Source organism: Schistocerca serialis, chromosome 1 (assembly GCF_023864345.2).
Source record: "Schistocerca serialis cubense isolate TAMUIC-IGC-003099 chromosome 1, iqSchSeri2.2, whole genome shotgun sequence".
Taxonomy (NCBI): domain Eukaryota; kingdom Metazoa; phylum Arthropoda; class Insecta; order Orthoptera; family Acrididae; genus Schistocerca; species Schistocerca serialis.
Window position 1 is genome coordinate 1,018,468,641 of NC_064638.1, and position 27,459 is coordinate 1,018,496,099.

The 27,459-nt window shown below is 40.2% G+C and overlaps 1 protein-coding gene across 1 annotated transcript in view; it reads left to right on the forward strand.

The window, feature by feature from the left end:
- Positions 1–27,459, forward strand: part of LOC126413465 (sodium leak channel NALCN) — a 429,358-nt gene that overhangs the window by 250,977 nt on the left and 150,922 nt on the right. The window contains exons 12-16 of the mRNA XM_050083266.1: positions 825–1,016; positions 1,284–1,421; positions 4,184–4,390; positions 14,264–14,463; positions 22,870–22,992. Coding sequence (XP_049939223.1) covers positions 825–1,016; positions 1,284–1,421; positions 4,184–4,390; positions 14,264–14,463; positions 22,870–22,992 — 860 coding nt within the window. The remainder of the gene's footprint in view (positions 1–824; positions 1,017–1,283; positions 1,422–4,183; positions 4,391–14,263; positions 14,464–22,869; positions 22,993–27,459) is intronic.

Sequence of the window (27,459 nt, forward strand, 5' to 3'; positions counted from 1 at the left end):
TTTTTTCTTGATTCAGATCCCTCTATGTAATCTGATCTTATTATCATCTTCTTTTTCTTCATTCTGGATTTATCTTAAATAAACTTGTTCTTGTTTTCTTCATCCTGGATATATTCTCAATAAACTTGTTCTCTTTTGCTGTACTGTAATGATTCCATATTTATTTCAGGTGTCTCTCGTACAAGTTGTCAGGTGTAATTTTTATGGTGTTTCTGCTCCATAAGTCTCTCATTTCGTACCCAGTTTCAATGGAAAGCATCAGTTTGTTTCCCATTAAAAATAAAATTAGCTTAAATCAGAATTTTATGTGCCCTTTTGACAGAGCTGTCCCAAGTTAGTCTAGTGTAATATTCATTTTATTGTTATTTATTAACAGTTACAATAAAACATGGAGAAAAACCAAGAACTTCAGCAGCAACAGGGCAGTCCTGCTACATGTCGATAACAATCAGCACAGGCCTGAGCAGTACTGGTTATTCTTCATGTTTCACTGTTACTGTTAATACATGTCAGTAAGACAAATATCATGGTAGACTAATTTGGGACCACTCTGTTGATTTGGCTAACATTTTGATTTAAAAATCATTTATTTGTAATTGGAAACAAGCTGATGCTTTCCTCCAACTTTAGGCATCATTTGAAAGACATGACAAGCAATATCTGGGCTAACTTCAGCTACACTTTGCAAAAACAAAACTGCAACCATCTGCTGATACACCAGTGAAAATGCACCTAACAACTCTTAGGTGAGACACCCTGTGGAAGAGTTTGTGGGGGGGGGGGGGGGAGAGCACTTTTAATTTAGTTATATTTTTTAACTGCAGGTTCTTCGTGTCGTCAGGTTAATTAAGGCATCACCAATGTTGGAAGATTTTGTATATAAAATATTTGGACCAGGAAAGAAGCTAGGCAGCCTCATCATTTTCACCATGTGTCTCCTGATTATTTCATCCAGCATTTCAATGCAACTATTTTGCTTTTTGTGCGATTTTACAAAATTTGAAAGTTTCCCAGAGGTAAGAAAATCTTTAATTCAGTAATTCTGTAATATAAATTACTAACCTCTCTACTGGTATATGAGAGATGTTAAACTTAGATAATTAAAATAATACAATTTTCAGTGGAAACTTTTATGGAATTGCACTTCCAGTTTGTATAATTTAAAATGAGACCATGATTAATAACTGTAGATTGATACATACATGTTTTCTGACTTACGGTATTTCTTTATTGATGTTTAAAGTCTTGTATGGTGTAATATTATCTCTTTCTTTGTATTTTAGGCTTTCATGTCAATGTTTCAAATCTTGACACAAGAAGCTTGGGTGGAGGTCATGGATGAAACGATGCTACGAACCAGAGAAACTCTGGCACCACTTGTTGCAGTATACTTTATCTTGTATCATTTATTCGTCACTCTGGCAAGTGAAACACATGCATTATTGTTTTCAATAAGCTCCACGTTTTACTCAGTAATACTGTAATATTTGTGTGTTTTTAAGTTAAGAACATTTAATGTCATTTGGAAAATACAGTAGTCATATAATCACAGTCAAATATTTTTTTCTCTTTCTGCAGATATGTGCTTTGTTTCTTGCATCCTAAATAAGTTTGTTTATTCATATTATTGCTTGGTGAACAGTAGATACCTCATGTACCCCTCACCTTAGAGCATTTCAACACAGTCTGCTTGTACTTTTTTTTGCCATTGTCTACTAGAAATTCACAGTGCTGTGTCCAGAGTCATCATTCTCTGTTTAATCCTTCATTGTTGATTAATGAAACCTAGAGGATCCCAGGGGAAATAGATGTGGGAATGTACAAAAGATAAATGTCAGAGTAATGACAGATAAACTGAGTAAGAAAAGTACAAACAATAACTCCACACATTGTGGCACTGTATGACATGCAGATGTAAATTCTTAAAATTACAGAGGGACAGGAAGGCTGAGTAAAATTGTTCACAAAATTTAAGAATGTAGTATCTCTGCAAGTACGTTTGGTGCTGCTTCCTCTTCATGGACTTGACAGCATTATGATAAAGTCCTGCCCCTATTGTGGGAGGTTGAGTTCATAGTCCAGTTCAGCATTTGCAAACACTTCTCTGAATTATACCAATTAACATCATTATGCTTTTCCTGTGAAGCCGAGTTCATGACTGATTGGAATCATCTGGTAGTTGATAGCAAATAAACACTGTTGTTATTGTTATAGTTATGCCATACTGTGCCATGCCATGTCATGTTGTGCCATGTCATGTTGTCATCAATGAAATACAACACTTAGCATGGAAAGCATGTTTTGTTTACTATCTTATTTTGGCATATTAGTGGGACACATACAGCCATGATAATACATCTAAGGTTTAACACCTTGAAGAGCAACATACACATTGGATTTCATAAATTGTACATCATCATAAACATAAACTTACAGAGCAGGATGGTGACACATTTCAACAAACACCAATCGTTGGTGACCAGACACTGCAGGAGGTGGCATGGAGCATTGTATCTGTTCATGCAGCCAAAAAAGGGATCCAAAAACAAAGGAAGTAGGTTACAGTACGCTTGTTCGCCCACTGCTTGAATACTGCTCACCAGTGTGGGATCCGTACCAGACAGGGTTGATAGAAGAGATAGAGAAGATCCAACGGAGAGCAGTGCGCTTTGTTACAGGATCATTTAATAATCGCGAAAGCATTACGGAGATGATAGATAAACTCCAGTGGAAGACTCTGCAGGAGAGACGCTCAGTAGCTCGGTATGGGCTTTTGTTAAAGTTTCGAGAACATGCCTTCACCAAAGACGCAAGCACTATATTGCTCCCTCCTACGTATATCTCGCGAAGAGACCATGAGGATAAAATCAGAGAGGTTAGAGCCCACACAGAAGCATACCGACAATCCTTCTTTCCACGAACAATACGAGACTGGAATAGAAGGGAGAACCGATAGAGGTACTCAGGGTACACTCCGCCACACACCGTCGGGTGGCTTGCGGAGTATGGATGTAGATGTAGATGTAGAAAAGATGTGCCTGATATCCTCTTCTTCACCACAGTCATACAATGAGGATGCGACCAGACTAATACGAAGTATATGCTCTCAGTTTCAGCCATAGTTCAATGTGAGATGGCTTTTAGTATTTGTGAGTCTTCTAGAACGTTGATTTTTCTCGTTGCAGAAGTTAGGAATCAGCACTGGATTCACTTTAGCATAATCTGTGTCGTATGTGGAAGTCTCTTTCCAATTTGTGTTCCACTTCTTTCTGATTGTTGATTTAATAATGTAATTCCAAGTGTACCACTGTTCCATCATAAATGGCTGCTTTGGCTAGCTTGTCAACTGTTTCATTGCCAGGTATTCTTTTACCCATCACATGGTAACTTTCTGATCCCTATTTGTCATCTGTAACACCTGATTAATGGTGCTATTGGATGGTTGGTTCTTACATTGTACAGATGTCTTAATAGTTCCAGTACTGATCTGGAATCAAAAAAGACAACAAAGTCAGAATCCAAGTGCTTCTTGGGATATTGAAAGGCTTGAAGACTAGACAAAAGCTTGGTTTTCACAATAATTGGTTCCTTAGGGATCTTCAATTGCTTTCCACTATGATGATAGCTGCTATCCCAGTGAATACAACCACGCGCACCTTCATTCTCCAAAGCATTGGTGTAATGAATCTTGCATTTTTACATTTTGAAGACACCCCATCAAAATGCAGTTACTTGGAGAACCACAGCCAAAATCTAGATCAAAATCTAACTTTGGTTTGAATACACTGGTGTGGTAGTGTGCTTCCAAGCCAGGACAGAACTGATCTGGATGGAGAGTGCAGGTATTTATACAGACAGAAAATATTCCTAAATGCTGTTATTTAAACAAATGTAAAATATTCTAGCATATATAAACTAAAGGTATTTCAAGTACCTTCCAGAAATGATAAATACTAAATATCAAATAATTGCTGGTGGTCAAGTTTGAACTGGCAACCCACATCTCACCAGCCAGTGAGTCTAATCACTACACCACACTGCATGCACTGTAGCTCGTAGCAGTAATTTTCACCCGTTATTTACAGATTTTTTTTCTGATAATTAAGTTGTTGTTTTTTATAGGCCTGATCATTCCTTCAATATTGTCTAATATGCCAAATAAAAATCTTCTATTTCCTTTCAGATTGTGTTGAGTTTGTTTGTTGCTGTTATACTAGATAATTTAGAACTTGATGAGGACATAAAGAAACTGAAGCAATTAAAGTTTCGTGAACAGAGTGCTGAAATAAAGGAAACATTACCTTTCCGCTTAAGGATATTTGAAAAATTCCCTGACAGTCCACAGATGACATGCCTACATAAAGTGCCATCAGACTTCAGTCTGCCAAAAGTAAGCATTACATGTAGATTATATATACACATACTTTAAAAATATTTAACTAAAATATTAATGATATGCATATAATAGAGGAGGACAGAAATGCAAGAGGAAGCCGCCTGGTCGAATTTTGCACAGAGCACAACATAATCATAACTAACACTTGGTTTAAGAATCATGAAAGAAGGTTGTATACATGGAAGAACCCTGGAGATACTAAATGGTATCAGATAGATTATATAATGGTAAGACAGAGATTTAGGAACCAGGTTTTAAATTGTAAGACATTTCCAGGGGCAGATGTGGACTCTGACCACAATCTATTGGTTATGACCTGTAGATTAAAACTGAAGAAACTGCAAAAAGGTGGGAATTTAAGGAGATGGGACCTGGATAAACTAAAAGAACCAGAGGTTGTACAGAGATTCAGGGAGAGCATAAGGGAGCAATTGACAGGAATGGGGGAAATAAATACAGTAGAAGAAGAATGGGTAGCTTTGAGGGATGAAGTAGTGAAGGCAGCAGAGGATCAAGTAGGTAAAAAGACGAGGGCTAGTAGAAATCCTTGGGTAACAGAAGAAATATTGAATTTAATTGATGAAAGGAGAAAATATAAAAATGCAGTAAGTGAAACAGGCAAAAAGGAATACAAACGTCTCAAAAATGAGATCGACAGGAAGTGCAAAATGGCTAAGCAGGGATGGCTAGAGGACAAATGTAAGGATGTAGAGGCCTATCTCACTAGGGGTAAGATAGATACCGCCTACAGGAAAATTAAAGAAACCTTTGGAGATAAAAGAACGACTTGTATGAATATCAAGAGCTCAGATGGAAACCCAGTTCTAAGCAAAGAAGGGAAAGCAGAAAGGTGGAAGGAGTATATAGAGGGTCTATACAAGGGCGATGTACTTGAGGACAATATTATGGAAATGGAAGAGGATGTAGATGAAGATGAAATGGGAGATATGATACTGCGCGAAGAGTTTGACAGAGCACTGAAAGACCTGAGTCGAAAGAAGGCCCCCGGAGTAGACAATATTCCATTGGAACTACCGACGGCCGTGGGAGAGCCAGTCCTGACAAAACTCTACCATCTGGTGAGCAAGATGTATGAAACAGGCGAAATATCCTCAGACTTCAAGAAGAATATAATAATTCCAATCCCAAAGAAAGCAGGTGTTGACAGATGTGAAAATTACCGAACTATCAGCTTAATAAGTCACAGCTGCAAAATACTAACACGAATTCTTTACAGACGAATGGAAAAACTAGTAGAAGCCAACCTCGGGGAAGATCAGTTTGGATTCCGTAGAAACACTGGAACACGTGAGGCAATACTGACCTTACGACTTATCTTAGAAGAAAGATTAAGGAAAGGCAAACCTACGTTTCTAGCATTTGTAGACTTAGAGAAAGCTTTTGACAATGTTGACTGGAATACTCTCTTTCAAATTCTAAAGGTGGCAGGGGTAAATTACAGGGAGCGAAAGGCTATTTACAATTTGTACAGAAACCAGATGGCAGTTATAAGAGTCGAGGGACATGAAAGGGAAGCAGTGGTTGGGAAGGGAGTAAGACAGGGTTGTAGCCTCTCCCCGATGTTGTTCAATCTGTATATTGAGCAAGCAGTAAAGGAAACAAAAGAAAAATTTGGAGTAGGTATTAAAATTCATGGAGAAGAAATAAAAACTTTGAGGTTCGCCGATGGCATTGTAATTCTGTCAGAGACAGCAAAGGACTTGGAAGAGCAGTTGAATGGAATGGACAGTGTCTTGAAAGGAGGATATAAGATGAACATCAACAAAAGCAAAACAAGGATAATGGAATGTAGTCTAATTAAGTCGGGTGATGCTGAGGGAATTAGATTAGGAAATGAGGCACTTAAAGTAGTAAAGGAGTTTTGCTATTTGGGGAGCAAAATAACTGATGATGGTCGAAGTAGAGAGGATATAAAATGTAGGCTGGCAATGGCAAGGAAAGCGTTTCTGAAGAAGAGAAATTTGTTAACATCCAGTATTGATTTAAGTGTCAGGAAGTCATTTCTGAAAGTATTCGTATGGAGTGTAGCCATGTATGGAAGTGAAACATGGACGATAAATAGTTTGGACAAGAAGAGAATAGAAGCTTTCGAAATGTGGTGCTACAGAAGAATGCTGAAGATTAGATGGGTAGATCACATAACTAATGAGGAAGTATTGAATAGGATTGGGGAGAAGAGAAGTTTGTGGCACAACTTGACCAGAAGAAGGGATCGGTTGGTAGGACATGTTCTGAGGCATCACCAATTTAGTATTGGAGGGCAGCGTGGAGGGTAAAAATCGTAGGGGGAGACCAAGAGATGAATACACTAAGCAGTATCAGAAGGATGTAGGTTGCAGTAGGTACTGGGAGATGAAAAAGCTTGCACAGGATAGAGTAGCATGGAGAGCTGCACCAAACCAGTCTCAGGACTGAAGACCACAACAACAACAACATAACAGAGGAAAACATTCCACGTGGGAAAAATATATCTAAAAACAAAGATGATGTGACTTACCAAACGAAAGCGCTGGCATGTTGATAGGCACACAAACAAACACAAACATACACATAAAATTCAAGCTTTGCCTTTGCAAAAGTCTGCTTGTGTCTGTGTATGTGCGGATGGATATGTGTGTGTGTGTATGCGCGAGTGTGTACCTGTCCTTTTTCCCCCCTAAGGTAAGTCTTTTCGCTCCCGGGATTGGAATGACTCCTTACCCTCTCCCTTAAAACCCACATCCTTTTGTCTTTCCCTCTCCTTCCCTCTTTCCTGATGAAGCAACCGTCGGTTGTGAAAGCTTGAATTTTATGTGTATGTTTGTGTTTGTTTGTGTGTCTATCAACATGCCAGCGCTTTCGTTTGGTAACTCACATCATCTTTGTTTTTAGATATATAACTAAAATATTATTTAGATTTGAAACTAATCTTAATTTTGATTATGAATTCTCATAGGTTTAGTGTAGGCAACCTTCTTTTATAAAACTTAATAGATGAAGATCTTTTCTGGGGTCAACTCCATTGATGTGATAGGGCATTGAAGTTGTGCCAATAAGATAACTAATTTGGTGCTCACGTGCAAGCGCGTGCGTGTGCACACGCGCACACACACACACACACACACCCCACACACACACACACACACACACACACACACACACACACACACACACACACACACACACACACAGAGAGCTACATTGTGCCATTGGCCAAGACATTGTAGCCACTGTACTTTCATCCCTTTCATATCATATTAATACTATAGTAAATCCGAGCCAGAATAAAGGAAGACTGAAACATCAAATTAATCAAGGTAGAGTAAAAAGAAAAAAGATGAAAATGGTGCAGGAGAGAAACCCTGAAGGGGATCAGCAGAGAAGTTGATACAGCAGGAAGGAAATACATATAGGAAGGATCCAGATGACGCAGATGTGAAGCAGTCATTGAAGTGAAGCACATCAAGTTGGACAGCATGTTCAGCAAGTGTGTGGTCCTTCCTACAAACCAGCTGCACGGTTGGTAATTGTGCCTACAAGTTATCCTTCATCCCCACAACCTTCACTACTCTCCAATCCCCACCTACTTATTCCCTTTTCTGCTCCCACTCCAAGCAGGCTAGGGTGATTGGTAGGGGCAGGGAATGGGAGGAAACAAACAAAACAAACTTAGCATCTGGCAATGTAACAGAAAAGAGGTCATTAATTTACACAAGAAAAAGTAATGGGGAAGCTGCTAGTCTTGAATGATTTCCTTCAAAGGCTGCGCCATCTGGATTCTTCCCATCAACACCAGATTTTCTTAATTGCACAGGTGGAAACCATCCCTACAACATATTGTTTGTTCCTGAAACCCCCACGGCCTCCCCACATACCTATCTCCTTCCTTGCTCACACAACAGCCTTACGCACAGCAATGCACCTTTATTCTTTCTCCATTCAATGCTTCTCCCCTCTCCCTTTCCTGCTGCCCCCCCCCCCTCCCCCACACACACATACAAGCACAGCCTCTGACTTGGCAACTTTGCGCTTAGCACAGTAAATTTGTGGGGATATTTGAAAGTTGTTTTCCTGATAAATTATCCAGAAGCTTTATAATAATAATAATAATAATAATAATAATAATAATAAGACAAGTAAGCCAAGGAATAACTAAGGGAATTTAAACCATATATAAGAGGAGAGGCAAGTTTATGTAAAAGCTAGAACAAATCAAGAGCGGACATTACTTGTGTACTACAGAAAATATTATAGTATTTTAGAAAAGTCAATGAAAGGCCCATAAATATGTCTGTCCTGGCAGAAATAAATAACACCAATAACAAGATTAAAACTGTATAAGACATTGTGAAACAGGAGGCAGGACAGCCAGTCAGTGTACAAGATTCCATAACATTTAAACTAAGTGACAATGTTGTGACTGATAATTCACAAGTTGAAAGTACTTTTAACAGTCACTTTCTAAATGTAGCAGCAAATATAGGATTAAATGCTACAGTTGCAGAAGCAAAGGAATATATGAGGGTGGTTGGAAAAGTTCTTGGAATGGAATAGAAAAAAGTACTTACATCACTGAAACTTTTTTTTTATTTTTCAATGTATCATCCTTGTAGATTAATGCGCTTGGTCCAACAATGTTCCAGTGCCTTAATCCCATCTTGAAAATGAGTTTCCTCCAGGCCTACAAAATAGTTGTCAACTCTGGCCATTAATTCTTCATTTGAAGTGAATCTTTATCCACCAAGAAAAATTTTCAGTTTTGGGAAGAGATGGAAGTCTGACAGAGAATAAGGCAGGTGTGGCAACAATTCATAACTTAGTTCGTGTAATTTTGCCATAGCGACGGCACGTGTGCATTGTCTTGATGGAAGATGACTTTCTTCCTTGCTAAACCTGGCCTTTTTTCATGTATCTTTTGTTGCAATTTGTCCAGGAGGTTAACATAGTATTCTCCAGTAATTGTTTGCCCAGTGGAGAGATAATCTACAAACAGAATCCCCTTCACATCCCAGAACACTGATGCCATGACCTTTCCCGCCAAAGGAATTGTCTTTGCTTTCTTTAGTGATGGAGAATCAACAACTTTCTACTACTTTGGCTGTTGTTTTGTCTCTGGGGTATAGTAGTGCACCCAAGCTCATCTGAGGTCACAAACCAGTGCAAACAATCTTGTTTGTTTCTCCTAAAATGGGCCAAACATTGTTCCGATATGCCCATTCTCATGTGTTTTTGATCCAGTGTCAAGAGTAATGGCACCCATCTTGCAGATAATTTTTTTTTTATTTCTAATTCTTCAGTTAAAATGTGATATACCCTTTTAGATGACATCTGGCAAACATGATCAATTTCACACACTTTCAATCGGCGATCCTCCATGACCATTTTGTGCACTTTTGCAATGATTTGTGGAATCAGTGAGACATCTTGGCTGACCACTGTGCAAGTCATCATCTAAGCTCTCTTGACCAAATTTAAATTCATTTGCCCACTTGCAACAGTGCAGAGTCCCCCAGTGTATTCTGTAAATCAGTAAGAATACCCTTTGCTTTCACACCTAATCTCTGCTCAAATCTTCATTTTTTTCCATCTTCGCAAATCACTACGTGGGAACAACAACAGAGCAATGTCACCGCCACAGCTCTCTTCCAAGAGCACTGACGTGGCATGTGTTTACAGTCAACAATCCAATGAATATCAGGTGAACAACTCATTGTGCTAGTGCTGTCCTCTCGTGGTGATTCCGAGAACTTTTCAAACCACCCTCATATTAAAAATGACATTCCACAAAACTTTAAGCAACTAGAAGTAGCACCAATGTCCTTCACTGAAATTAATACAATTATGAAAATTCCAAAAAAGCAAAAGCCTATGTGGGGCGATGGAATTTCAAACAGAACTCTGATAAGTTTCTCCAACTTAATAAGTAATTTTACTAGTTATGTATGTAATGCATCACTGGCACAGGGAATTATTCCAGGCAGGTTAAAATACAGTATGAAATTATTAAACCACTTCATAAGAAAGATAACAACACAGACTTAAACAAGTATCATAAAATTTATTTGCTGATATCTTTTTCCAAAATATTCGGAAAAGTAGTCACACACACATAAGCAGAAACATTTTCCTTGGCATATCACAGTTTGAATTCCCTAAAGTTTGCTTCACTGAGAAGGCTATTGGTTCATTCATTCATCAAATAATACAAACCTTAAATAATAGTGTATCACCAGTTGGTATTGTTTGTGATCTTTCCAAGTCATTTGATTGTGTAGATCTTAATACTCTCCTAGAAAAAATTAAGTTTTATGGAATTGACAGCTTTACACATAACTGGTTTGAATAGTGTTTAACAAATGGATGGAAAAATGCTTAATAATTCAGACAATGTTGAAAAGATAAAAGACTTAAGTGAATGAGCAACACAAAAAGTCGTGAAGGGTGTCCACTCCTGTTCCCTTATACATGTGAATGACATTTCACTTAACAGTCAACAAGTAATATTGGTACTTTTTCAGATGATACTAGTGCTATAATAAATCTCATTAGAGGCAAAGCAACTGAAGAGTTGGTGAATGATATTTTCCAAAGACTTATTAAGTGGTTCTATGAAAATGGACTCTCTCTAAATTTTGGAAAAATGCACTTGATTCAGTTTTGTACAATAAACAGAGACATAGCAGCAACTGATGTAGCACAAGAACAGTAGTCAGTACATATGGCAAAATGTTCCAAATTTTTTGGTGTGCATATTGATGAAAACTTGAACTGGAAAAGTCTATTACTGAGCTTCTCAAACACTGAAGTTCAGCTATGTGTGCTCTTCATACAATTGGTAGCTTTGGAAACAAATGTATTAGCATCCTGACATATTTTTTGTATTTCCAATCAGTAATGCCATACAGAATAATTTTCTGGGGTAACTCATCACTTAGAAAGAAAGTATTGATTGCACAAAAGCAAGCAGTAAGAAAATATGTGCTGTTCCCTCATGGACATCATGTACATAGATAACTGCACCATCACAATACATGTATTCGCCAATGAAATTTATCATAAATAATCCATCACAGGTTGAAAAGAACAGTGATGTACATACCTACAACACTATAGAGAAAGATGATCTTTATTACCCATTGTTAAAGCTGTTAGTGGCTTAGAAAGAAGTTCAGAATGCACCGACAAAAAGTTTTGATCATTTGCTCGATAACGTAAAATGTCTGACAGGCAGTGAAGCAAGTTTTAAAAGTAACCGAAAATCATTTCTACAGAAATAATCAAATTTGAAAACGCAACATAATTGGACAGGTAAAATGACTACTCACCAAGCAGTGGCAGTTGTGTAAGCATGACTAAAAAAATAATGTGATAATTAATGGTAACACTAATCACGTATACATATCCTAAAAACTGGTTTGTTCCACGTCATTTTGTGTTCAGATAATCTGTGAAACTAACTAACTAGCAGCCGTATCCTGTTCCCATCACATCCCTGCACACACTCCCAGGCAGCACATCATGTTCCCCCACACCTATCCCATTATCCCTCCCCACACTGCCTCCTTACTCCACCACCCACCCCAGGTTGCTGCTCACATCAGACACAGTCACAGTCCACAGTCGGGCTACAGCAACTGGAGACAGTGGCCATGTATGTGTCCGTTGTGCTTGTGTGGCTGTGTATGTATGTTTTCTATTTCAAAAGGAGGACAATTTTCTCCAAAAGCTTAAATGTTTAGCAGTCTTTTCATAGGGCCTTGTGCTCAATGCCTCCTCTATGTGGTGAGTAATGGTCTATCCTTTTCATAATATTGTTGTTCTACCAGATTAGGTTTAACCAAAGAGTATGTACCCAAAGAGAGAGATGGGCTGGCCACTACTTAACTTCAGGAAGTGCATCACCCAGTTCAGGTAGTAGAGACACATAGAGATTATATTATATTAGATTCAGTTTTCATTCCAACACACAAAAAATGAGTCGATTCTCGTGGGTGTGGAACATGACAGAAAGTATAACATAAAAAACGTAAAACATTTGAATATAACAGTCACTACCCTGATCACTTGTCAGGACATTGTCAAAATATGTGAGTATATTACATAAAACTGGAACTCCCAATATTTACAAAATAAGTACACTGTGAGAATGAAACATTGTTAACCACTATTAATAAATTTATCATACCCAAAATACCTAATCTTGATGTTGTGACCAAATGCTGTCAAAACTGAAATCTAACAGACAGTTTTACTTAAGCTGGCCTAACAGTCTCTGTTAAGAAATACATCTATAGAGTGGAAGCGCTTGCCTATCAAAAAGCCTTTCAAACTCTGTTTAAAACGTGCTTTATCTGAAACCAAGTTTTTAATGTTATCGAAAATGTGTGTTCCTGAATATTGAACCCCTTTTTGGACTGAGGTAAGTGATTTTAAGTCTTTATGTACATTGTTCTTATCCTTAGTATTGATACTATGTATTGAGCTACTGATTGGAAATAGAGATATATTACTTGCAACAAATTTCATTAAGGAATAGATATACTGAGAAGCAGTGGCTAGAATACAAAGTTCCTTGAACAGGTTTCTACATGATGTTCTTAAATTTACACCAAAAATGATTCTTATTACATGCTTTTGCAGGCTAAAAACTTTTGCTTGGTTTGATGAGTTACCCCAGAATATGATCCCATATAACATAATAGAATGAAAGTAGGCAAAGTATGCAAGTTTTTTTTATATTTATATCTCCTACATCTGACATCATTCTCACTGCAAATACAGACCTGTCTAGGCACTTAAGCAATTCTGTGACATGCCCTTCCCAACAGAATTTATTATCGAGTTGTAATCCCAGAAATTTAACACTGTCAGCCTCTTCAATCTACATGTCTTCATGTGTTAAACAAATGATGGAAGGAAACCTCTTACAGGTTCTGAACTGTATATAGTGGATCTTTTCAAAGTTTAATGACAATGAAATAGCTTTAAACCATTTATCAATGTCAATGAAAATTTAATTAGCAGCTATGTCTAAATCTGTACTTGATTTACTACTTATTGCAATGTTTGTATCATATGCAAACAAAACAAACTTAGCATCTGGCAATGTAACAGAAAAGAGGTGATTAATTTACACGAGGAAAAGTAATGGACCCAACATGGAACCTTGAGGAACACCACATGTAATTAATTCCCAATCATATGAAGACTGACTGCTTACTGCACAGGTATTTCACAACAACAGCCAATTTTCCTGTTAGTTAGATAAAACTCAAACCATCCATCCATTAACTGTAGTGGGAATTTCCATCCTGAATGAATGTACTGGCCAGGATCAGCCCCTTTGTGAACTTGACAAATTTCTGAGAAGATTAGTCACAGGTTGTTTGACTTACAGGAGAGGATCATGAAAATGTTGCAAACCTGGAGTGGTAGAAGATAAACACCTATCCCACAAAAGACCACTTACTGAGTTTCAAGAACCAGTATTAGGTGAGAAATTTGGGCATATATTACAGCACCATGTGTATTGTTTCTGTAGAAACTGCGAAGATAAAATTAAACTAATTGCAGCAAACCCAGAGGCATTTAAGCAGGCCATTCTTCCCACAATCTGTGCTCATAATGAATGGAAGATACCCTAATATGTATCGAATTGAGAAGTACCATCTACCAAGCACTTCGCAGTGGTTTGCAGGGTTGGTTGTAGATGTAGATGGATATGTACCATTCGACATACATTATACTTTATGGTGTACTTTATATGCATGTATATTAGCAGCTGCTTTTCTTCAATAACCTTCCTACCAATAAAGCTTTTGCTTAAATTGTTTTACTGTGTATGGTTAACATATTTGTATGTTACAGGTGAGAGAAAGTTTTATGAGGCAGTTTGTCTATGAAGTGGAAGATGAAGAAACAGAAGGAGGGAAAAAAGTAAATGAAATATTTGACCCACATCAGATAGGATATCGTAAACAGAAGCCATTAAGAACACTGACCACTTTTCCAAAAGTGCGCAGCATTGATACAAGACTGAGAAAATCAGCAGTAACACGAATAATAAAGTAAGTTTTGATTGTATCATACACAGAGTGCTGATATTATATTTTGACCTTTCCAGGAAAAACATCAAAGCTCTTGCAACATATGAATTTTTCACTCAACTGATAGTGTATTACATAATACTATCTACATATTTTCCATTAGATTTCTTTCACTTCTATTCACTGCTAGTGAGTATTATTTTCCCCTGTTATTCTTAATAATACTGTATGTGTTATCAATCAGTGTTGTATCTTCCAAAACACTGACAAAGTTTTGAAATGGACCAAAATGTTATTCTGGTTTCACAAAACTCCATAATAATTTAGGTATTGCTTAGAATGTCATATTAAATGAAAGCACTAACTATCACAACATTAAAAAATGGAAGAGGTTCAGCTTAGCGTTAAAGTTAACAGGCAAAGCCACAAACAGATACAGTCAGTGCAACTGAGAATAAGGTCTGACAGTTGACCTCTATAGAAATTATATAAAATAATGCCAATGTGGCAAGAAATCATGCAGCAAAATGGTGTTTAAGCATCATTCTGATTGCTTTAAAGCTGGTGATGAGCGTGAAATTTGTTAAAAATGGCAGTTTCGTTTATTGGCTCACAAAGATACTAGACTGGATGAACTCGTTTATTTTGTATTGGCATTGGCCTTGTGCACGTACTGAGAAGAAAAGAAAATAGTTGTTGTGGCCTTCAATCTGAAGACTGATTTAATGCAGCTCCCCACTCTGGTCTATCCTATTCAAGTCGCTTCATCTCTGTGTAACTACTGCAACCTACAACCATTTGAACCACCTACTACATTCAAGCCTTGGTCTCTCTCTATAATATGTTCCCCCAAACATCCCTCCATTATCAAATTGACTATTCCCCAATGGCTCAATATGTATCATCTCTACCTATCTCTTCTTTTACTTAAGCTGGGACATATATTTCTTTTCTCCCCGATTCAGTACAGTTCCTCCACATTAGTTTTACAATCTTTCTACCTACTCTTTAGCATTCTTCTATGGTGTTCTTTGTGTCTATATTGTTTATCATTTGCATTTCTCCACCATATATGGCTGTACTCCAAACATCTCAGAAGTGCTTTAGTTGCTGTTGTCAGTCTACATTTTATATCCTCTTTACTGCTACCATCATCAGTTATTTTGCCACACAAATGTCAAAACTCATCTACTACTTTCGGAATCTCATTTCCTAATCTAATTCCTTCAACATCACCTGAATTACCCTTTATTGTGCTTTTACTGGTATTCAACGTATAATCTCTTTTCCATTTAGCTGATCATCCAAGTCCTTTGCTGTCCATGTTAGAATTACAATGTTATCAGAAAACCTTAAAGTCTTTGTTTTTTTCCCTCCCTGAGCTTTAATTCCTTTTCCAAACTCTTTCTTGGTTTCCTTTTTGTTTGCACTGTGTACAGACTCATAACAATTCAGGGCATCACTCCCTCTTTTTCATACCCTTCAACTCCTATAATATCCATCTGGTTTCTATACAAGTTGTAGAGAGCCTTTTACTCCCAATATGTCATCACTGATAACTTTAGAACTGCAATGAGTGTTTTCCAGTCAACATTGCCAAACGATTTCTCATAATCTACAAACACTATGTGGTGTCACCGCCAGACACCAAACTTGCTAGGTGGTAGCATTTAAATCAGCCACAGTCCGGTAGTATACGTCGGACCCGCGTGTCGCCACTGTCAGTAATTGCAGACTGAGCGCCACCACACGGCAGGTCTAGAGAGACGTCCTGGCACTCGCCCCAGTTGTACAGCCGACTTTGCAAGGAACGGTTCACTGACAAATACGCTCTCATTTGCCGAGACGATAGTTAGCATAGCCTTCAGCTACATTTGCTACGACCTAGCAAGGCGCCGTATTCAATTGATATTGAGATTCTATTAATGTATCATCAAGATCGATGTTCTACAAATGTGGATTAAAGTTAAGTATTCCAGAAGCTACGTACTTTTCTTTATAGCATTCATTACGTATCCTGTTTCAGACCTCACGCCAGCCTGCGTGAGTTTAAGCGCGTGCCTTTCGGCTTCCTCTCATTGTGTCTAGGCTGTCTTGCCTAGACAGAACACACTATAAAGTGTTTTATATAAATGTGGTTTTATGTCTCTTCAATCAGTCTAGACACGTTGTAGGGTCAGTATCGTCTGATATGTTCCAGTCTTTATCTGGAACCCAAACTGATCTTCTCCAACATCAACTTCTACTAGTCTTTCATTATTCTGTAAATAATTTGTGTTAATATGCTACAACTGAGACTTATCAAACCAATGGTTCAGTAATACTGACATATGTCAATATTTGCTTCCTTTGGTATTGTGATTACTGTCATCTTCCTGAAGTCTAAGGATATTTTGCCACCTCATGTAACCGTCATTCAATGTTATACAGTTTTGTCATGGTTGGTCCTCTGAAGGATCATAATAAAGTGAATGTTGTATACTTCAGATGCCTTGTTTTGAACAGTGCTATGTCAAATTCTCTCTGTATCTCATCTTCACCCATTTCCTCTTTCCTCTCCATAATATTGTCTTCAAGTTATTTTCTTTTATATATTTACACAGCCATTTTGTATCTTTATTCCACCTTTCGGCTGTCTCTTCTTTAATCAGTCCTGGCTTGCCATCTGGGCTCTTGATGTTCATATAGCTGTTTCTGTTTTCTTCAAAGGTTTCTCTGATTTTTGTATATGCAGCATCTATCTTTTCTGTACACATGCATACTTTTACAGTTTTCTATGTCTTCTCAAGTCATACATATTTTGTCAATGTGCACATTCTGTCACTCTCATTTTCTTACCTGCTTCATTTACTCCATTTTCATGTTTTCTCTTGCCTTTAATTAAATTCAATATCTTGTTTGTTGGCAAAGGATTTCTAACTGGGCTTATCTGTTTGCTTAGTTGTTCTTCTAATGCCTTCACTGTTTCACAAGTCAAAGCCTATTCATTTTCCCTTGTATTTATTTTACCTAACTTAGTTGTTTCTTAGTGTCCTTGTGAAACTGTCAACAACCTCTGTATGTTTCAACATATGCAGACCCCATCACCTTCATTTTCTACATTTCTGCAATTTCTTTAACTTCTGCTCCTGGAGGTATTTTGCAACTTAAGATCTGGTTTCAAAATCTCTGTCTTATATAATCTGTCAGTACCTTACCACGTCTTCTAGTATCTTAAATGAATACAACTTTCTTTCATGGTTTTGAAACTAAGTGTTTGCAGTCGTATAATGCGCCAAGTGCTAGTTGTCCTAATCTTTTTTCCCCCAGGTCATAACAATTTTATGACTGTCGGACTTCATTTTAGTACTGCAGTTAGTCAGATAAATGTATTGACATCTGAATGTTCAAAGCAAAAGTTATTGTTGACAGAAAAGCAAGCGCTAAATACCAATTGGCTCACCTTGCACCCTACTGCTCTGGGCACTGTAAACTCCATAGTAAAAAAATACTTTGCCCCTGACCAAAGATTGGACCACAGTCTTCTCCACTTTCACTCTCTGCTGCCTTCTGCTCAATCTCCCACACATTCAGTCAGAACACACTTACTGGGAAGTAAAAATTTCTATGTTAACACCATTACTAAAAATTTCTATGTTAACACCAATACTACAATTCAACCTAAGCTCTGAACACAATTCATTGGCCAACTGTTCCATATATAAACAAATGAGATTTTTTTTAAAAAAGTCATTATTAATTTTGCTGCTGTAGTACTACTGAAAGTAATTAGCATTTATGGCTCCACCAACATAATTAATCAAGCGGAAGGTATTTAATTCAGTTAAGTCTATGTTTTTCAGTCTTTCTGTTTATGGTTAGAGGGTAATCAGAAAGTTCATTTACTTGCGATGTCTTCAGGGTGCTCATCATGTCATGTCATGCAGCTCTGTACCTGCTCTGGTATTGGTCCTTGCTTAATGTTTTGGGAGAAGGTTTATAATGGTTTTAGAGAGATAAAAAGTCACTGGTTCAAATAAATTTTCTGAATGACATATTCCCAATAAACATGGAAAAGCCATTCTGAACTGTTTCTGGAGCATTAATGTCAGTTAATAAAATGTTCTTCAGTGAGTCTCAATCTACAGGGGTTGTTTTATGAGGCTGTGCATTCCCTTGTTACATGTGGTGCAACAAGTGACACCCATCTTTACTTTTGAGACTAGTCTCATGCAACCTAGACAGTACCAGCTGACTTAGCCCATAATTCTGGATGGAGTCTCGAAAATGGCAGGGGAAGTATTGCCTCTGATGGCAGCATCAGTTGGAGCCCAACTCACATCCTACTCATACTTCGCTGAGCCCTGCCACAGAACCCATGCTGGTTGCATTGGCCATCTTATGGCTCACTAAAACACACACACACACACACACACACACACACACACACAAGCTTCCACATCTGGCAACCTTTTGCCTCCTCCTGTCTAACAAAGGACATAGTCTCGTGCTACTTTTACCACTCCTGCCGCCCCCCCCCCCCTTTCCCAGTCCTTTATGCCCCCCTCTCCCCCACGAAAATGTTCATATGGTCATCGTTCAACTTATTTATTTACATTAATATTTTAGAAGCTTCCATGTTTCATAATATTAAAAGAGCTTAGTATTTACTGTCTTTGTCTACAACAAAAATTACACTCTTATTTAGTAATGAATATATTGGTATAAGCATTTATAGAATGATATAAAAGATTTCTGTTAGAATTTGTTATCTTAAGTTTACCACCAGTGGTTAACATCTTATCTGATTTTAACGACTCTTGCTCAGAGGCATCCATCTTTGTACCCTTTCACAGTGTTGCACCATATTTGATACCAGTGAGGGTAAAATGTTATATCAGCACAGTTATTAAATTGTGCTCTCTGCATATTTCTTCCCTTTCAAGTGGCTTTACCTTTAATTTCCTTTCTCCAGTCCATCGTCTCCCACTGCTTATCCTTCTCTTTTTTTCTCCTCCTGTAGTATATCAACCCCCAGCACATTTAAATTCTAATTTCTCATGACATACTGAATAACTTGTTTTATCTCAACATACAGTATTGCAATCTCTTCATCATTTGTAGAGCTGGCAGTCATTTATACTTGTACTGCTGTTGAGGGTAGTGGCTTTGCTATGCTGGCTATGATGTTCACAGCAATGTACCCACATACCCATTTCCTTGTTCATTATTAGACCTTTTTATGTTCTGTTTAATTTTACTGTTCTGAGTATTTTCTTGACACCCATCTCACTATGCTACTGAGCAGGCACTGAAGACCTTGCTGTCGTGCGCCCAAAAACCCCTCTACTACTACTACTACTACTACTACTACTACAATTATTAGACCTGCTCATGCATTACCTCCCTTATTTCATGTTGGTAATCCAGTTATCACCAAACTAGAAATCCCATTCCTCCTGCCACCACACTTCACTAAATCTCACTATATATAAATCTGACACATGCATTTCTGTTTTCAAATTTTCTAGGCTACCTATCTAACTTAACATTCTGTAAATATTTTAGGAGTGAAGGAAACAGTGCACCAATAGTGGAAGCATTGAGTCATTAACAGGCACACACAAAAGAAGAAAGAATAAAACTTCGCTAGCTTTTAGATTAATCCATTTGAGCTAGAGTACTGGCATGCACATGTAACACATGGTGATAATGATGTAGGGGAATGGATTTAAATGGGCAACAGAACAGAGGTGAGGGAGACTTTTGGGAAGAAGGTGTGACTGCAAGGGGTTAACAGAGATTCAAGGTAGGAGAATTGGAGGAACGAAGGATGTGTTGTGGGTATAACTCCAGTTTATGTAGTTCAGAATACCTAGTGCTGGAGATAGGACTCAGATGGCACAGGTTGTGAAGCTGCCATTGAAATCAAGTTTGTTGTGGTCAGCAGCATTTTTACCAAAGGGTGGTCAACTCAGCTCTTGGCCACAATTTGAGAGTGGCCATTCATTATGGTGGACAGTTGCATGGAGGTCATCCCCACAAAAATTGCAACAGAGCCAACAATAACATAGTTGCTTTCACAGGTGGCCATTCCTCAGGTGGTGTAGGATAAGCCTGTGGCAGGACTAGAGTATGCTGTGTAGGGTGGGTGAATCATGCACGTGGTTGTTCCACAGGGACATGATCCATGCAGCAAGTGGTGTATGTACGAGGGTCGCTCCAAAAGAAATGCACACTATTTTTGTAAAAATACAGTTTTCATTCTGCATGTGTGAAAGTTTTACAGTGTGTAGATACATCCTTCCCACTTGTTTTCAAACTTAGTTCAACCTGTTCCCGTGAGTGGCGCCGTCACAGTATGTCTTCAAGATGGCTGCTACACTTGACGTTTGTCAGAAGCAACATGCTGTCATAGAAATCCTGTGCTGTGAAAACAAGACAGTGGCAAACATCCACAAGAGGTTCAAAAAGGTGTATGGAGATTCTGCTGTCAATTGCAGTACAGTTAGTCGGTGGGCAAGCATGTTACGTGATGAAAGCGGGCACGGCAATATTGAGGATTGTCCTCACAGTGGCAGGCCTCGTACTGCACACACTCCAGACAATGTGCAGAGATTTAATGAATTGGTGACTGCTGACAGACACATCACAGTGAACGAATTGTCATGCTACATTGAGATAGGGGAAGGAAGTGTTTGCAGAATACTGAAAGTGTTGGCGTTAAAAAAGGTTTGTGCCAGGTGAGTTCCCAGGATATTGACAGTGGCTCACACAGAAATAAGAAAAACAGTTTACAGCAAACAGTATGAGAATGGTGGAGATGAATTTCTTGGAAGAATTGTGACAGATGATGAAACATGGCTCCATCATTTTTCACCAAAGACGAAGAGGCAATCAATGGATTAGCATCATGCAAATTCACCCAAGAAAAAAACTTTCAAAACCACACCTTCTGCTGGAAAAGTTGTGGCTACGGTGTTTTTTGATTCCGAATGACTCTTGCTTGTGGACATCATGCCAAGTGGAACCACCATAAATTCTGATGCATATGTGACGACACTAAAGAAACTTCAAGCTCGACTGAGCCGTTTTTGACTACATTGGCAAAAGCAGGATGTTTTGCTGTTGCACAACAATGCGCAGCCACATGTCAGTCAAAAAACCATGGATGTGATCACAAAACTCGGATGGACAACACTGAAACACCCTCCTTACAGTCCTGACCTGGCTCCATGTGATTATCACCTCTTTGGGAAGCTGAAAGACTCTCTTTGTGGAACAACGTTTGAGGATGATGACTCCCTTGTGCACGCTGCCAAACAGTGGCTCCAATAAGTTGGTCCAGAATTTTACCATGCGGGCATACAGGCGCTGGTTCCAAGATGGTGTAAGGTAGTTGAGAGGGATGGTAATTATGTGGAGAAATGAAAATATTGTTCCTAAAGGATGTATCTACACACTGTAAAACTTTCAAACATGTAGAATAAAAGATGGATTTTAAAAGAAATAGTGTGCATATCTTTTGGAGTGACCCTTGTAAACATCATATAGTTGGGCCAGGATGTTGTGTAGGTTGAATAGGTGGTGGAATGCAACTTCAGAAGAGGTGGGGAGGATTCTGATTAGAATCTACCTCATTTCTGGGCATGATGGTAGATAGTCGATATAACATTCTACACTTTGAGTCGCAGAATTTTTTCTGGTTACGTCATCATCCTGAGTAAGTAGTCTGTGCTCAGAAGCCAGAATGGGGAATTACTTTATCTCTTAAATATTTAACCCAGGAGAATGCCATCATCATTCAACCATACATTAGAACTGAATTTCCATGTAAAATAGAATGACAGTAGTTTTCGCTTGCTTTCAGCCATGTCACAGTACCAACACAGTGAGGCCATGTTGGCTAAAGCTACAAAGACAGAGCAGCTAGTCGTCCAGACTGTTGTTCCTGCAACTACTGAAAAGGTTGCTGAGCCTCATCATCAATCTTCATAGATAACCCTCCAAAGTGATCACATTTAGAGTATGGCTACCTGTATTGCTGAGCCACACAAGCCATCCTACCATGGCAAGGTTCATGATTTGTGTGAGGAGAAGCCAAGTAACTGTCAGAAATGCCAAGCAGTTCTTCAAGTTGCCACATGGTGTGTGTGATATGGAATACTTTATACCAGATGTGTTGTTCTTCCCCTCCCTCTACCCTTCCCATTCTATTCACAGGTGCTGTATGAGGAGAACTATTGTCTGTACACATCCATACACACCCTCCTTATTGACATATTTGTGTTTCTTCAATTTGCAACTTGAACAAATGGTCTGAAGGCTGTGATGTAACTTAATTATTGTGTCATGTGAAAACTGAGAGCTAAGTAAGACTTTACCAGTTTTTTTAATTGTATATATGGTATTCCTATTAATCATAACTGCAGTTTAAATATTTTTCAGTGACTCAAACAATCAGCGTCTTATGTTAGGAGATTCTGCAGTTATACCGGTACCAGGAAAGAGCCAAATTAAGCCACAGGGGACTATCAGCAGTGCAAAGCAGCTAAGACTAGACCAAAAAAAGTAAGTGAGGATCATTAGAAACCCATTATTTTCACAAAATATTTTTGAATTACATTTAAGATATAGTTTCACTGCTAACCACTATAGTTTTAAAGTAATTTCTACTTATGTTTTTAAATTATTTAGTTTAGTTTTGAACATTCCCGTTATGTATTGTAAAGTTATACATTAAACCTGCATCTGAAAAAGCCTTCATGTCTCAAGCATTGCTTGCAATCCAAGTGTGCCTTGTCTACCATTGTGTAACATGAGCAAATGGGTACTACAGTAGCCACCAGAAAGATCGCGAGAGGTGCACATCAGCACAGCGCGTCATGGACAGTAGTTGCCGCAAGTAAAGTCCCGTCCACCAGAGGGCATGCGAGAATTCGGCCGCGACCTCTGTCAGCGGAACAACAACAACTCAGGCAGCATGGGCCGTGCCCAGTTCAGTTCACATCGGGCATGCCTAGCAGACAGTTCCTGGTCTACACTATGTGAATTGCGACGGAAATGTGAATCGTGCTACTACACAGTTGGCAACAAGTAGGGTTGTTCTTTTGCGTGTTGCATCGTTGTTCCGGTTTCGCAGCTCATCCACGGCATGGAGGGTTTAGTGCAGGTTTTGGTTGAGCAGCAGACGGAGCTCATGGCAACCATGAAACAAGTGCTTCTGCCATTGCTCTCCACGCAGTCTGCTACAGCGCCGTTCCCTCCTCCCTTTCCCCCGTATGACGAGACAGCGGAGGATTGGGACGCATATGAATATCGCCTTCAGCAGCATTTCCAGGCGTTTCATGTTGCCGATGCGGAGGTATGTCATGCTCTTTTCATGTCTTGGGTATCTCCCTCGCTGTATCAAGTTTTGCGGGAGCTAGTGCCGTTGCAGGAACCCTCGTCCTTGTCTTTTGACTCATTGTGTTCATTGTTGTCTTCATATTATCGCCACCGCACGCATGTTGTGGCAGCTAAGGTCGAGTTCTATCAATGCAAGAAACAGCCCCATCAGTCTTACTGGGTGTGGGCCGCTACCCTGCACAGTCTTAGTCACAAGTGTCATTTTGTCACGGAGCAGTCGCGAGAGTCGTATGCCCACATTATGGTGTGCGACATCATTGTTCGTTCGGCCCCAGATAAGGAGGTGCGGCAGCGGCCCTGCAGTTGGAAGACCCTTCCCTTGAGGAAGTCCTGTCCATTGCTCAATCGTATGAAGTCTCTCACGCCACAGGTCAACATTTGGAAGCGTGGTGGGATGTCGCAGCGATTCAGAGTGGTGCAGCCACATCCACTGCATCCGGGGTGGACGACGTGCGAGAAATACAATCCAGCCGTTACGGCCGCTCCCGCACTGCACGTAAACAGAGTTCCAGTCGTCGGCCCCTGTTACCGTCCTGTGTGTCATGCTATATACATCATGATCGGTCAGAGTGCCCCCAGCGTTGGGCCATTTGTCACAAATGTAATAAAAAAGGACACATTGCTAAAGTTTGCCGCTCAGTCTCAAGAGAATCGAAGGAAGCAGGTACAGAGTACATGGATGTTGACATTCAGGAAGTTTCATCAGGCCAGGCTCCCGACGCATCAGCACACAAACTCTTTATCGAGGTGTCAGTTTGGTCGCACCGATTACAACTGCAAGTAGATACGGGCGCGGCAGTTTCCTTGTTGAATGCACAAACTTACTCCGACCTTGGGTCGGCCCCGTTGGCCCCAGTTTACCGGCGTCTACGCGGTTATGGTAAACAGTTCATTCCCCTACTGGGTCAATTCACTACGAACGTTACTTACAAATCAGTCACTCGGCCTCTTACATTTATTGTTGTCAGTGATGCGAGCTCCGCTAACCTTTTTGCATTGCATGCCTTTCAAGCTTTTGGTTTTTTGATCGCAGACACCATACAGTTGGTCTCCGAAGACATTCCCTATCAATCATTGGAATCTTTGATCTCTGCCTTTAAGGATATCTTTGATGAGGGTCTGGGGCGTGTTTCAGATTTTGAAGCTCACTTAATGTTGCAGGTGTCGGCTCGCCCGCGTTTTCTACGCGCGAGGCAGATCCCCTTGGCTCTCTGCCCTCAGGTAAAAGCAGAGCTAGACCGGCTGCAAGCCCTCTGGGTCGTTCTTCCCATTTCTTCTAGTGAGTGGGCTTCGCCCCTCGTTATTGTCAGGAAACCCTCGGGAAAATTACATATTTGTGGCGATTTCAAGGCCACCATTAATTCCCAATTGGTGGTGGACACCTATCCCTTGCCTCGTTCTGAGGAATTGTTCTCTGCTGTGGCGGGAGGCCAATATTTTTCGAAAATCAATCTTCGGAGGCTTATCATCAGATACCACTTGATGAGGACTCCAAATGGCTGGCGGTCGTAAACACCCCGTTTGTCCTTTACCAATACCAGCGGTTGGCGTTCGGAATATCCAGTGCCCCGTCAATATTCCAGCGTTATCTTGAGCACATCATGTCAACAATCCCTCATTGTATTAATTACCTGGATGACATAATTGTCACAGGCCACAGCACAAAGAAACACTTGCACAACCTTCAAACCCTCTTTCTCAAATTTAGGTCTGTTGGCCTGTGTTGCAACCTGCGTAAGTCGAACTTCTTCCAACCGTCCATTGAGTATGTGGGCTACACCATCTCTTGGCACGGCGTCCAGCCGCTAGGAAGTTTGGTCCAAAATATCCTCGACCTTCTGCGTCCCGCTTTGCTGATGGAGTTACAATCTTTTTTAAGCAAGATTGCCTATTACCATTGGTTCATTCCCAGGGCTTCCACCATAGCCCGCCCCCTGTACTGCCTTCTGCGCAAGGGTGTTCCTTTTGATTGGTCGTCGGCATGCGAGCAAGCGTTCACCTCATTGAAGGGCCTCCTCACGTCAGCGCCTTGTTTGGCTACTTTTGACCCCAATAAGCCAATGGTCCTGGCTACAGATGCTTCGCAGTATGGGGTGGGAGTGGTCCTGGCCCATCGCAACGTGGATGGCTCCAAGCAGCCACTGGCGTTTGCCTCTAAAACTCTTAGTCCCACGCAGGCCCATTACTCCCAGGTGGAAAAAAAGGCTTTGGCCATTGTCTATGCTGTTACCAAGTTTCAGCCTTTCTTGTATGGCACGAAGTTTCAGTTAATCACTAACCATAAGCCATTAATATCGGTATTTGGCCCCGCCTCTCAGATTCCGGATAGGGCGGCCCACAGACGGCAGTGTTGGGCCTTGTTCCTCTCTAAGTACCATTATGACATTCATTTTCGCCCTACTGGACAGCATGCCAACGCCGACGCTCTTTCCCGTCTTCCAGTGGGCCCGGATCCTAAGTTTGATCGGGAGGAGATTGTGTGTGTTCATTTGGATGTGGCGTCCCGCCAAGAGGTTGATGGCTTCCCGATCACTAGTACTAGAGTCGCCAGGGAAACAGCAGCTGACTGGGTTCTACAGCAAGTAGTTTGCCTCGTTCAGCAGGGGTGGTCTTCCCGACCTCCAGGCCGGGCCTCGGACCCTCTTCATAATTATTTTGTTCTACAAAACCACCTCTCAGTCTTGGAAGGAGTTCTCCGCCTGGCTACCAAGGATACGGCTCCTCGTGTGGTTGTTCCTGCAAGTTTGCGAAGGGAGGTCCTCACATTATTACATGAGGGGCACTGGGGTGTTTCCCATACTAAAACCTTGGCTCGCAGACATGTGTACTGGCCCAGTATTGACAGAGAAATTGAGCACTTAGTGGCCACCTGTTCCCAGTGTGTGAGCCAACAGGCGTCTCCTAGGTCAGCGTTCTCTTCATGGCCACCTGCAACCCAGGCACGGGAACGTGTTCACATAAATTTTGCAGGTCCGTTTCTCAACGACTTTTGGCTCATTGTCATTGATGCTTATTCCCGATTCCCATATGTGGTTCGCTACTCCTCAACCACTTCAGAAGTTGCAATTCAGGCACCCGCAAAAATCTTTTCTGTGGAAGGCCTGCCAGTCGTCCTGGTATCGGATAATGGACCTCAGTTTATTTCGCAGACTTTCCAGGATTTTTGTAGGCGCTTCGGTATTCAGCATGTTTGCTGTCCCCCCTTTCATCCACAATTGAATGAAGAAGCCGAGCGCATGGTGCGCACATTTAAGACGTAGATGAAACAAGTATGTGCATGAATTTCCTGCGGAGGAGGTGTTGACGTTTTTCCTGACTGCATACCGGACCACACCGATAGCAGAACGCAGCCCCACAGAGATCCTCCACGGGCGCCAACCTAGGACTCTGCTGCACCTCCTCCGGCCTGGTCCTCGCCAGTCTTCGCAAAATGGGGTACCCGGCTTTCCACTGGGTATGTCGGTCTGGGTTTGGTCGCAATCCATTTTGGATACTGGCGGTGGTCCTGCGCCGCAATGGCCGCTGGCTCTATACCTTGCAGGCGGGGGACCGGGAGGTACGTCGTCACCAAAATCAGCTACGTCCACGTTTGGGCACCCACCCTCCGACCCCTCGGGCGCCGGCTTCCCC